Genomic DNA, 14407 nt, shown 5'->3' with positions numbered 1-14407 from the left:
GCATCTCCTCAGAGCAAGGGGTTAAGATGGAGTTTGTTAGCTGTGTACAGGAAGGTTTCCCGATACTATATGTAGATATGCAAACTAGAGGAGAGGCTGTATTTGATTTGGTATAGGGAAATGAGCCTGGTCAGGTGTCAGATCTCTCAGTGGGAGAGCATCTTGGAGGTAGTGCTGGAGAGGGACAGGAGCAGACAATTTGGAAAAACGTTTAATTGGGTAGGGGGAAATATGATGCTATTAGCCAGGAACTTGGGAGCATAAATTAGGAACAGATGTTCTCAGGGAAATGCACGGCAGAAATGCGGCAAATGTTCAGGGAACATCTGCATGGCATTCTGTATAGGTATGTTCCATTGAGGCGGGGAAAGGATGGTAGGGTAAAAGAACAAAGGATGTGGAATATCAAATTAAGAAGAAAAGACAAGTTTATGAAAGGTTCAAGAAACTAAGTATCATTAGAGCTCTAGTATTCACCAGGGAAAAGGACCTTTGCAATTGTGGATATGACTTAAAGTAGGCTGAAACACTTGAGCATCTCAACATTAACTGCTGGATTTGCTGGAATTTAAAAAAAAACATTAAGTTAGTTAAATCACCGGGACTGGGATGATTTATACCCCAGGCTACAGGGAGGAGATTGCTGAGCCTCTGGCAATGATCCTTGCATCATCAATGGGGACGGGAGAAGTACTGGAGGATTGGAGGGTTGCAAATGTTGTTCCCTTGTTCAAAAAAAGGGAGTAGAGATAATCCAGGAAATTATAGACCAGTGAGTCTTACTTCAGTAGTGGGCAAGTTGTTGGAGAAGATCCTGAGAGGCAGTATTTATGAGCATTTGGAGAGACATAATCTGATTAGGGATAGTCAGCATGGCTTCATCAAGGGCAGGTCATTCCTTACGAGCCTGATTAAATTCTTTGAGGATGTAACAAAACACATTGATGAAGGTAGAGCTGTGGATGTAACTTATATTGATTTCAGTAAGGCATTTGATAAGGTTCCTCATGCAAGGTTCATTTAGAAATTAAGGAGGCATGGGATCCAAGGAGACCTTGCTTTGTGGATCCAGAATTAGCTTGCCCACAGAAGGCAAACGGTGGTTGTAGATGGTTCTTAATCCACATGGAGGTCAGTGACCAGTGGTGTTCCACAGGGATCTGTTCTTGGACCCCTCCTCTTTGTGATTTTTCATAAATAACCTGGATGAAGAAGTAGAAGGGTGGGTTAGTAAGTTTGCTGATGACACAAAGGTTGAAGGAATTGTGGATAGTCTGTGGTGTTGTGGTTAGTCTGGAAGGTTGTCAGATAGAATGCAGAACTGGGCTGAGAAGTGGCAGATGGAGTTCAGCCTTGATAAGTGTGAAGTTATTCATTTTGGTAGGTCAAATTTGGAGGCAGATTATAGTATAGTATTAAAGGTAAGTCTCTTGACAGTGTGGAGGATCAGAGAGATCTTACAGTCCATATCCATAGGACACTCAAAGCTGCTGCGCAGCTTGGCAGTGTTGTTAAAAAGATGTATAGTGTGTTGGCATTCATCACTGTGGGATTGAGTTCAAGAGCCAGGAGGTAATGTTACAGCTATATAAGATTTTAGTCAGATCCCACTTGAAGTACTGTGTTCAGTTCTGGTCACCTGACTACAGGAATGATGTGGATACTATAGAGAGAGTGCAGAGGAGATTTACAAGGATGTTACCTGGATTGGAGAGTGTACCTTATGAGAATAGTTTGAGTGAACTTGGCCTTTTCTCCTTTGAGTGACAGAAGATGAGAGGTGACTTGATAGAGGTGTATAAGATGATGAGAGGCATTGATCATTTGGGTAACCAGAGGCCTTTTCCCTGGGCTGAAATGCACTGCCAGTGATGGTGGTGGAGTCAGATACAATCGGGTCTTTTAAGAGACTCTTAGAAAGGTACATGGGATGAATGCAGGGATCAATGCTGTCTGCATAAAACATTATATTCAGCAAAGCAAAGCGATGCCAGGTCTCTGCAAGGCCAGCATTTATGCACTGAATCTCCCATCACCCTTTGAACGGGTTGGCCACATTGTCCACACACCCAACATCAGACTCCTGAAGCAAAAACTTTGCTTTTCTGAACTCCAAGATGGGAAGTGTTCCTACAGCATTTTGTGTCTATTTCCAAGTCTATTTTCCAGATTTCCCACATCTGCTATTTAAAAAAAAAATCACTCTCACTATTCCTTGTACTGCTGTCTCACCACGAAAGTGTTTTGGCCAAAACTTACATGCAGTTGTCTTCTATTTTGTGTTTGCAGGGTTCAGAGAGGCTGTCAGTGTCGCCCCTTCTCAGAAGGCACAGAAGCATGAGAGGGGCAACAAATGGAATTTAATAGGAGGGGGATAATGCAGATGAAAACCACAGTATGTCATTGTCTCACACCTCACACAGCATCTCCGAGACTGACTCTGTGAAGGGTGAGCATGTTAGATAAGTGGGAATCTGCACATCCATACTGCCCTAAAGGACCCAGATCAGTCCTTAATTGGAATGCTGTTAGGGTTAGACTGGTGCAGAGTGACAGTTGGATGGTTATTGGATTACCAAGCTTGCCTCATTAGCTGCAAGAGGTAATTAGAAACATGAAGCACACATCCATGCTCTTGCACTTTAGAAGCGCACATCTTCGCTGATGGCTGGCAATGGCCTCACCACACTGGTTACACACAGCTGCTGTGGAGGCACAGCTTTGCCACAGATGGCTGTGGAGGCCAGGTTGCTGGGTATACTTAAAGCAGAAGTTCAAATCACAAACAAGAGAAAGATCTGCAGATGCTGGAAATCTGAGCAACACACGCAAAACGCTGGAGGAACTCAGCAGGCCAGGCAGCATCTGTGGAAAAGAGTACAGTTGATGTTTTGGGCCCAAGCCCTGCAGAAGGGTTTGGGCCCAAAATGTCCACTGTCACTTTTTGCTTAAAGCAGAAATCATTAGATTCTTAATTCATAAGGATGTCAAAGATTACCAGGAGAAGGCAGGAGAATAGGGTTGGGAAGGATAATGACTGTCGGAGCAGACTCAGCTCCTATATCTTACAGTCTCGTACTCGTTCTGCTTCTATACAATCTTACACTGCTCCAGCTGAAGATTTGGTCAGTACTGTGGAAGCCATCTTGATCCCTTGAGGAACTGCGAAATGTGATCAGGAAACAGCTGGATGAGCTGCTGGAGCAGAGAGAGAGAGTGGATCACCTCATTGAGCTGTTGGATGTTGGTGGTTACAGAGACACTGTTACTCTGGTTCTCCAGGAGCCAGGGATGCTGCACAAGAAGAGAGCCGTGTTGCGCCCACGCCAATTGCTTCTCTGCATCAGAAGCGATGAGACATTGCCGGAACTCACCTGAATCCTCCAGGAGCAACACACACATATTCATACACTCCTCATGTACTCAGAAAGCACAGGGTCTGCCATGTCTGAGTGGAGTTAGTCACAGGATTTACTGCACCAGTTCCCCGGGATATTCTGCAGGTTTGGGGCATTACTGACTTTCAATAAAGTTTCCCAGGAGTGCACTTTACCCCTCCCCCTCCCCCACACAGCTAGACACCCGAGGCCACCCTTTAAATAGGCCAAGGGCAACGCTATGAAGCCGTCCCATCTACTACTACAGCTTCTCGTGATGGAGAACTGTACAAACTCCCCGGGAGCAGTCAGACTGCAGCCGCGGAGGCAGCGGCCGGACTTTGAACGGCACATAAAAGGCACCGTAGTTTACTTAATGCAGCCCGAGTTGTTGTCTGCAAAGTCTCTGATCAAGGGGTCCTACAGCTCTGCACACGGAAATTCTCAGCTCGCATGGGTTCCTCTGTATTTTAATGTGTGTCAGTGCGGTTTTACAATTCTCCGCCCACAAGCCCGATAGCAGCTCTGAAGCAATGTGGGTTTTATTTCGTCAAAGCCCGGAGCTCCAACCCGATCAGCCTGAAGCACTCGACTCAAACAACTGGGCTCCTTCACCTGCTGTGATCGAAGCAAGCATGAAGACCAAGCCGCGGAGCAGTTGAGAAGTGAGAAGTTAGTGAACATGACTCTGAAAGGTGAGTCTACGCTCTTTATGCAATATTTGTGTCGGCATCAGGTATTTAGGTATGGACCATGATTAACTAAATACAATCACGTGAAGTTAGTTTATATCGGTTGTTTCAACTTTACCGCTCGAAAAGTAAACGCAGTGTGTCATGTCTTCGACTGCGCTCAAACTTTGTTTCGAGAATGAGCCCTTGGAGGAGTTGTGCACTTCATCTTGGGAGCGAGTAATTTCACTCACTCAGCGAGAGAAGGGGGTTTATCAGAGGTCATCCGTGCAAAATGGTTCTTCTTTCGAAAAGCTCAATAGGGAATAGTTTGGTTTAAAAATATGAAAAACTTGCTGAGTGAAATGAACTGTGTGGTGGTAAATACATTTTTTTCTCAAAGATTGAAACACGCTTTAATTGGTACCTGTGATACTATATTATATATATATTTGCCTTAATAGAAATAGGTTAGGTTTGGAATTAAGTTGGAATAAAAGCTTGAATCAGCCAGTTGAAATTTAGTATGATATCTACAATAATTGCACACTGCTTTTGACTAATAGAGCTAATCTGTGAGTAGGAATAGTTTGCTTTTATGAGCTGCTTCTTGCATAAGTGTATTAAAGCTCTGCTGCACTGGGACTATATGATGTTGGGCATCTGTTTTTCAAGTACTTCGTGGATATAACAACTGTAGATCTGATTTATATGCCATTAATGGCTCCTTTTAAAGCTGCAATGTCTCAGGAGACTTAGGAAACAGTTGAACTTACAGTGCAGCTTTCATACCCTCAGAACATCCCAAAGTGATCTACAGTCAATTAGCTACCATTGCAGTCACTTTTGTAAGTCAGGATATGAAACGGCTAATTTGTGCCCACTGAGCACTCAGCAATGTAGTATTATTAGTTATTTGGGTTATCAGTGCATGTTGACTGAGGGACAAATTTATCCATAAATAACCCATTTGATCTTCAAAGTAGTGCCGTTGACAGGAGCGTATGCTGGGGCTTGTTTTAATTTTTTAAAGATGGCAATTCCAGAAGTGCTTTGGTATTGTGCAGGAACCATCACTCTTGAGCTAAAATCTCTGAGGTGAAAGTACTTCCCACTCAGCCACAGCTGACACAAATTAAGATTTGTAACAAAATAACAGTGAATTCTATTTGTGTGTGCAATGTTTATTTGGCTTTTAACTGAGAGTTCCCTTTTATTGCTCATTGTCCCTTTGAGCATGGATGCTTCCACCATTTTCTTGTGACTCCTCAAGGGCTTGAATTGTCAACTGTAATTCTTAAATTTTCAGGTTTCACTTCAATAATTCTTCCAAATAGTAATCTTAGTGCACAAGCTTATTATATGAGTGTTGACAAAGTATTACATGGTTGAAAGAAGCTTGACTGGATGCCATTGTGTCCTCACCCCCATCACCCACAGGTTTTTTTAGGAATCATTGGATCCCAGTTTTGGGATCTTGACTTTTTCTTTCTTAAATACAGGATGTGAATTAACCTGAGATCAGGTAACTCTGTACTGTTTGTGACATACAAGATTTATATAATATTGGATATCATCATGTCTTTACTAGAAACAAACAATATATGTCTTTTTCTTCCTCTTCCTCCTTCCATTTTTCCTTTCTTTGCTAGAGAGTCAGAAATAGTAAGCTTGCTTCCTTAATAGTAAAGTATATGGAACGGAGAACAGTGGTTACGACTTCAGCAAGCAAAATACAGTTCAGAATAGTTTTATCATAGAATTCATCATAAATAATGCTTTTTGCTTGCCCTCTACAAATTTGTGTCCTGTTTAATAAATCTTGATAATAAATCTACCAAGACAAGCAGTTTTAGGCCTTTGTGTGCATTTTATTTACTTTCGGTTACTGAGCATATATTAGTTTTGAACCGTACCTCACAAAGAATCAGGCTCTTTGGTTGTCCATTCTGAAATTAACATGTTGCAAAGTTCCTGTAACTGATATCAACAGAATAGTACTGTTCACTTTGAGCAAAAAAAATGGTGAAGCTTTTTAAATTAGATTGCACTTTAAAAGTAAATCTTGCGTACAGCCTAGATTAAATATTGTAACATTTTTTTTAAAAAGTTGTACTAATCAGTGACCATGCTGGTGAACCTTATAAATGATAAACCCAGTCCAATATCTGTCAATGAAGCTTAAGGGTCAAATTAGAGAAAAATAATTAAGCTGTGAGCAAATTCCAACTGGAAACCCTTGGATATACAGTGCTGAGCAAAATACATTGTTGCTGGAATGTGGTATGTTGAATGAAAGAGGCTGATGAATTTCTTCAAATCCTCACATGAAGACATGGACAGTGACACAGCTTGGAATTAAGGCATAACTCCACCTAATTTTTCAAGTTTTACTTTCTTCTGCTATTTACATATTTCTCGATATTATTACAAATTAACTTAGTATAAACTTTTACTTCTGGCTTTAAAATAAATTCATATGTGAGGAAGCATATACTTAATACATTTTAACAAATATTTACCAGGATAAACAACAATGCCTATTAAGTTATGTATACAGGATAGGAATAGGCCATTACATCTCACATGCCTGCTCTGCCAAGTAGCTGGAACCTGCTGAGCTATACCTCAGCTACTTTAATGGGCCTCAGCTCCTTCTGAGTTGTACACCTAAACAAATTAATCTGTCATTGAGGCTCAAGAAGTCAATTGTCCCAGCATCCACAACTTTTTAAAACAGATCATTTGAGATCTCAGATTTCTATGAAACATTTACCTATTTGCCCCAATGACAAATTGCTACATTGGGACCTTACTTAAATCTTAGCTTCTGAGTGTCAGTGCATTTTGGATAATAGTTTCATGTGGTAATCCCAATGATAATTATATAATCTAACAAATGGACAGTTCAGTTCCATAACATGACCAAGGCAATGTATTTGTTCTGCTTTGAGCTAAGCTGGTTTCATTAGGACCCAAAGGGAATTAGTTCACTACACACACAGTGAGGAAGTAAAATAAGTGAGTCCACCTTTGTCTACCTAGCTTCTTATTATTTAGTTACAGGACTATATTTTCAGAAGTTTGGACTTTTGATTACATGCCCACCATTTAGATTGTACACTGACATAAGGCTTAGGATGGATATGAAGTTTGGAATACTGTTATCGTTATTAAAGTGAGTACTGGCACTGTTAGTGGATAATTTCTCAGATATGATGATTATTTTTTGATGATGGTAAACTCAATTAAATGTTCACTTGTTGATGTTTTTGACCTGGTCAAATGAATCAGCCAGCTCGGATCAATGAATGGTTGGAAGAACAGCAATTGCTAGCACTTGAGAACCAATAGCGAAAGTTTATGATGAATGTTTTGCTTCTGGAATGAATGATACTAGTTTAGATCATCTACTGCAACATTGGGCCTGAGCTTGTTCGGAAGTGTTGGCAGTTCTACGGTGAATTACCATTGTTTACCCTTGTGGATGTCAGCAAGTTTGTGGCTTGCAAGTGAGCACTGAAGTCCTGAGTTGAGTTCTGCTGATTACTTCCTGGCTGCATTCCAATATTGGCCTCCATGTGTAATCTAATCGTAGTGCATGAATTTGCTGAATTCCCCAGTGCTTGCTGACTAAGTTTTGCCATGAACAGTTAGCCTATCCTTTTGAAAGGCCACAAACAGCTGTGAATTATGAGGTTAAGTCATACAGCAATAAAGCATTTGGCTCATCCCATGTGTGCTGACCAAATTACCTTCCTGGGCTAGTGTCATTTGCTTGCATTTGGGCCATGTCCCTTTAAACTTTTCCCATCCATGAACCTGTCCAAATATCTCTTAAAATATTGCAATTGTACCAAACTCCACCACTTCCTTTGGCAGCTCATTCCATATATCTACCACCCTCTGTATGGGAAAAACTTGCTCTTTGCATCCCCTTTCACTGTTTCTTCCTGCGTCTTAAATCTAAGACTGCTAGTTTTAGACTCCTCTACTTTTTGGAAAAAGACTGACCATCTACCTTAATCTACCCACTTTATGATTTTGTAAACCTCTCTAAGGTCACCTTCATCCTCCTTTGCTCCCGGAAAATCAGTCCCAGCCTATCCAACCTCTCCTTATAGTAACTATGTACAGGATTATTTCCATTTTTAAAATTAGTTGTGTATACATTAATGTCTTAATTTGTTGAAAATAATTTAATTTTAACTGATGTTTTATGTTTCAACATTTTCCAGAGCATTCATATAGGATTGATTACTCATGTTTTTTGAATGGTTTGCAATGTTAGTGACATTTAGCATTTTTTTTTACAGATTTCTCCAGCAGTTTAAACTATAAAACAGGAGAGAGTTGCTCATGCAACTGAGTAACTGTATAAAATATGACTAAAATTGAAGCAATATGAATCATCTAGTGTTATAAGTGCTCAAGTAATAAAATTCTGCAGAAACACACTGATCATTGTTTGAGCCGGTTTCCATTATGAAAAAGGTGAGAGAAATGAGGCCAAAGCATTGTAGATTGATCAGAGTCATGTGTGGATTTCAAGGTTTCTGTTACAAATAAACATGTCAAAACGTTAACTGTGAGAGAAGATGCAACTGAAATTTCTCCTTTTTACTTTGGCAACATGGGGAAGTGTTACAAGTTTCATGTCTGGGACAGATAGACTTTTGATTTTGGCACCAGTGACCATTCTCATAAGCTGGCCCACTCTATTGAAAATAAAGTACTTTTCCTGCTCATTATCTTGTGAAATGATTGCATCACCAAGGGGCCATAGAAATAAAGCTCCTTCATCAGCACAAACTAAGCTTGTCCTTCTTCGCATTTCAAAGTTCAAGCGGTGATGAGATTGATGCTTTCAAAATAATACAGCATAGAGAGAGAACAACCTCGTTTGTGGATTAGGAGGTTTAGCAGCCAGCATGTGGCACGATGAGTAGAAGTGTTACTTCACAGCTCCAGTGACCCAGGTTCAATCCTGACCTTCGGCATTGCGTGTGGAGTTTGTACATCTTTTCCTGTGATTACATGTGATCCTCTTAAGAGGACGGGTTTTCTACCAAATGGCATGCAATTGACCACTCTTAATTGGTGTGTAGAATTTTGGAAGAGTTGATGGGAATGCAGAGAAAACAAGATGAGATCATAAACAGGATACTTGATAATAAGCATGAATTTCACAGTGTGAATTTATCCAACTTCCTTGCTGTTTGACAATTTGACATGCTGTAAAGTTTGAATACTTCTACTTGCAAGGAGAAGGTAGAAATTTTCTACAAATGGCAGCCAATGCTTGGCAAATTTTAATATTAAATCTGAAAGAGATCTAAATCCACACTTCTCTTTTCACTATATTCCTCGATGGAAACAAAAACTAAATTTATCAAGGCATCCTGTGAGCAAGATGGCACCAGCAGCCAATGAAACTAATGGTGACGTCCTGCAGACTGTCAACAAAGTCACTTCTTATTCTCCTTCTTCTTTTAAATATTGGAGCGTGTAATTTACGTTTTAAAATATGTGTTTTTTGGCCAGCTGAGTAATCTGTGCTTTCATTGTGTCCGAGGGAATTCAGTATGGTAAAAGCGAGATTGAGAACAGAATGTGCATACTGGCAGAGCATTAACCCATGATTTGCTCTTATTCTTGACCAACTCACTGATTTAAGTGTCGGGCAAGATTGAAATCTACGGGGAAGAGTGGAAGGCGAGCTGGTGTTCAGCACTGTCAGAATCTTTGAACCTCTGTTCGCCAGCCTTCCTCTCCCTCACACCCGCTGCGGTCAGAGGAACGTGCAGGAGTCTTGGGTCCCGGGCAAGGTTTGATCAGTACGATCAGGACTCCTTTTTAAAAGTACTCTGCAGTTCATGTTTTATGTATTTCTGGTTACTTGTTTAATTGCAATTTTGATTGGGGTAACTGGTCTGAGGCCTGCCGTCAATGAATTACATAGCGTTGTATTGAACTGATCTGAACTAAACTGGACATTCCTGGACTGTTTCACGGACTCTGCAGTTAGATGTTTAATATTCTGTGTGATAATAATTTGTTTCTTGCCATTTCCATGATTTGTTCTCTTCATGGCGCCTTTGGTGTTTGATGTTTTCTTTGAACGGGTTCCATGCATGGTGTTCTTTGTTTCATAGCTGTCTGTGGGAAGATGAATATCAGGGTTGTATACTGCATACATACATTGATAATGTACTTTGAATCTTTGAATACGGGGAAAAGAGAGGGCTATAGATTTAAGTTTCTGATCATCATGGATTAGTGAATCTAAATCAACTTCTGTTATGAAGTTTCTATTTGTCAAGTGTGGCTAAATAAAGATATTTTGTGAAAATAAGAATGCTCGAGGGGAAAAGATGTTCCAGCTTATCCAGTCTTTCTTATAACTTGAGCCCTCCAGTCCTGGGAATATTTTTGTGAATCCTTTCTGCATCTTTTCAAATGTAATGGCATCCTTCCCAGAGCAAGATCGTCAAAATTGCACTCCCAGTGTGGTTGCACCAACGTTTGTTTAGTTGTAACATGATGTCCTAACACTGGCCTAATCCAATAATGGCCATGCCACTTGTCCCTGCCTTATTTTTATTTGCCCTTGCTACTGCATGTGGCCTCTTGTGTTGATTCGCCTGCAACTGTGCTGCCGATAAAAGCTTGTTGAGTAAAGTACAGGCTATAATGTTGACCCTTCATCCCATTATTACAGTACTTGCTAAGATTCCCACTCCAAGCAACAACCTCCTTAACACTTCCACTCATCACTTCCTTGTCCATCTTCAAAAAAAAAATCCAAACGCATCTTTTACATAAAGATTGATCATCCCTCTCAGTTGTCCTTCCGTGGCTCGGTATTTGCTTTGATTTCCCCCCCTCCTTTTATGTCTTAAGCTATTGGGCATCTTTGGTTGGAAGGACTATTTCATTATTAAAGTATTTCTATTCAGAATTAGTAGAATTGAATACCCATTGATATAGAGGTAACTCATTTCATTTTGCCCTTCACTTGATTTTAAATGGTACTGTCAGGAGCTACTGTATATTCTCACTAATTTATCTCTGAGGGTAGCAAGATCACACAAACCTGCAGTTGGCAGTAAGCTGAGTGTTGACTTTAAGATGCGATCTTACAGGTTATCAAAGGAGAGTTTTATGATAGTAAGTAAGAAACCTATTCCATTGGCAGAATGGTCAACAACAATAAGTTAGAAATCTGTAATGAAGAGAGAAAAAAGATCTAGTACCTTCCTGGCATATATGACAAATGAACTCTTCTCAGGCTTCCAGCTGGGTACAGGTATCGATTTTAACCAACGTTTCAATGACAAACTCTACCATGTTCATCAGGGCACATCTAGTCTGGTGGTAATTATACCCTGTTGTCCAAACCTCTTGATTGGATAGCTCTCATCCAATCAGGTTCTGCTCTCCCACCTTTTTGCCGGTTCTTACTTAGAGCGATACCTTCTCAAAGCTTATATGGGTCAAAGATGACTTGGTACTCTGCACAGCTGGCATTTACAAGATTCCCTGTGAATGCAGAGCAGCATATATCAACCAGAGGAAATGCACAGTGGAAGTTCCCATCAAGGAGCACAGAAGGTGTATCCATTGGGTTACCCAGTGAAAGTGGCACTGGCAGAACATTACATTTGCAATGGCCATAGGATTGACTTTGACAGCACAAAACCACTGTGCCGCGCCAATGGCTTTTGGGACTGCCTGGTGAAGGAAGCCATTGAAATAAAACTAGAGGAAAAGAATTTTAACAGAGACAAAGTAAAAACTGGAGTTTGATTGTAAACAAGGTGGGACAGCAGAAACATGATTTGGATGAGGACTAACCAATCAGGAGAGATGGACAATGGGGGTATAAATATTACTTCACTAGACTTGCCCACGCATCATTCCTGATGAAGATTATCAAAATCAATACCTGTACGTGGGTGGAAGCTCAAGAAGAGTTTATCTATATAATAAACAACTCAGGAAGAGATGAGGTGTAGAGAAAAATTATCATAATGAGTTTTTATGATTTGGAAACATTGTCTGAAAGGATTGTGAAAACATATTCAACAGTAACGAAAGAAAGGTAATTGAAGGGAAAGATAATACAGGGAAAGAATTATTTTAGAAAGCTCTTTCAAAGAACTAGCAACAGGAACAAAGAATGAAGGAGCCTCCTTTTAGTTTGGAGATTCTGTGTTGTTTGAATATTGGATAATGAGACAGTGCTTTGTATGACCCATGCCCCATATTGCTTGTTATCAGGCCAAGATTTATTGTTACAAGGGGCACTCAAGAAACATTTCCAGAAGAGGAGTAGTCATTGGCTGGCTTACAAAAGGAGTGTATAAAGAAAAAACAATTGGTCACGTGAGGCTGCCTTCTGCACATCATGAGCTTACCATATCATGGTTCCTACCTTGCTCATTAAATATCCCAAGGAAAAGGTCTATCTAGATAACTTCTGCTTCTGAAAATGTAGTGTTGATGACACCCATTTCCTGGCAAAACATCAGAACATGATAAATAACTCGTGTTAGTCCTCCACTAATGATGTCTGCATACCTTAGTTCAAAACCGAAAGATGTGTCTCTGACATTCGCTCTTATCCCGTTATGAGAATATGAAGTTGATCAGCAAAGACACACCGTTAATTACTTAATTAAGGAGAAGCACAGTGATTTACAATCAAGGAAATACTATGTGAAATCTTCAATTCCAACTCTGGACCCTGCTGGGCAGCGTCTATGGAGGAAAGTGAACAGTTGACGTTTAGACTGAGACCATTCATCGGATTGGAAAGGGCAGAAGCCAGAATAGAAGGGTAAGGGTAGGGGTCGAGCAGGAGCTGGCAGGTGATAGGTGGATCCAGGTGAGAGTGGGGAGGTAGGTGAGTGCGGGATGGGGTAAAGGAAATAATGTGAGAAGCTGTGAAGTGATAGTTGGGGAAGACAAAGGACTGAAGAAAGAATCCAATGGGAGAAGACAGTAGCCCATGGAATAAAGGGAAGGAGATAGGGAAATACAGGGAGGAAGGTAAAGCCGATGGGCAGATCATGGGGGTGGGGGAGGTGAAAGAGAGTGGTTAATGGCTGAAGGGTCTTGGTCTGACGTGCAGACTGTTCACTTCCCTCCATAGATACTGCGAGACCTGCTGAGTTCCTCCAGTAGGAACTCAATTTTGGGTGTGTTGACCCACATTTCCAGCTTCTCCAGTCTCTCGTGATTAGACCCTGTAAAATCACATTCACATTTCAACCCTAGCTATTCAAGAATGAAATCTGGTTGAAGAAATGCTGATTGAAGTAGCAAGTTCAAAACAGGACTTTATCAGACCCAAAATATGTGTAAGGTAACCATGAGGAGAATAGAACCCTTTGAGCATCAATGTAGTAATGCATTTGTGGAACCAGGGGAGATTGTAGAAGTTTTAACTGAACACATCTCATCTGCACTTATTGTGAAGGTCATGGAGGCTAAAGAAATCAAGGAAGACCATATTGATATCTTGGAACATAACAACAGTATAAAAGAAATTTTAAATCACATAAAAATCCTTGGGATTTATCATCTGGGACATTGTGGAAAGGTAAGAAAACATTGCAGGGAGCTTGAGAGAGTCCAGAATAGGATCCAGGGCAAGCTGGCTAACTGGATTCAAAGTTAGATTGGCAGCAGGAGTTGGAGAATAATAACAACAGGCTGTCTTTCAGATTCAGGGCCTGGAACCAGTTGGATGCTGCCTGCTATTGCTCTTCATACATTTTAATAATTTGATTGAAATGTACTAGGCATTGTTAGCAAGTTTGTGAGTGACACCAAACTGGTGATATAGTGGTCAGTGAATAAGGTTGGAACTGGTTTTAGATCAACTGGTAAGGTGGGCCAGGGAACAACAAATGACATTGAACAAGTGTGTAATTCAAATTGCTGTATTTGTGTCCTACTGCCTCTGTTTTAACTAATTTTCAGAAATCCTTGTTATTTAACCTCAAACGTGGCACCCGTCAGGGATGCCCTTTAAGTCCCTTTCTCTTTGATTTGGCTATGGAACCTTTGGCGACAGCATTTCGAAATTGTCCTGAATTGACTGGGATTTGGAGAGGGGGTGTTGAGCATAAAGTTTCTCTTTATGCTGATGACTTATTACTTTCAAATCCGTCTACATCCTTACCTCTAATGTTTTCACTTCTTGATCAGTTTAGCCAGATCTCTGAATATAAACTTAATTTACATAAGAGCGAACTTTTCCCAATTAATAAAGAAGCACAAGAATTAACATTTCGTGATCTCCCTTTTAAAGTAGTTCATAATCAACTTACTTATCTTGGGATTACAGTC

General features: G+C 40.5%; 1 protein-coding gene across 2 annotated transcripts in view; it reads left to right on the top strand.

Moving 5' to 3' along the window:
- The first annotated feature begins 3738 nt into the window (after positions 1-3738).
- Positions 3739-14407, top strand: part of card11 (caspase recruitment domain family, member 11) — a 305964-nt gene continuing 295295 nt past the window's right edge. For both annotated transcript variants that reach the window (XM_059979481.1, XM_059979480.1), the window contains exon 1: positions 3739-4072. In XM_059979481.1, the coding sequence (XP_059835464.1) occupies positions 4060-4072 (13 nt within the window). In that variant the 5' untranslated portion in view covers positions 3739-4059. The remainder of the gene's footprint in view (positions 4073-14407) is intronic.

This window comes from Hypanus sabinus, chromosome 9 (assembly GCF_030144855.1).
Source record: "Hypanus sabinus isolate sHypSab1 chromosome 9, sHypSab1.hap1, whole genome shotgun sequence".
NCBI classification, from domain to species: Eukaryota; Metazoa; Chordata; class Chondrichthyes; order Myliobatiformes; family Dasyatidae; genus Hypanus; species Hypanus sabinus.
This window is presented reverse-complemented; position numbering and strand designations above follow the sequence as displayed.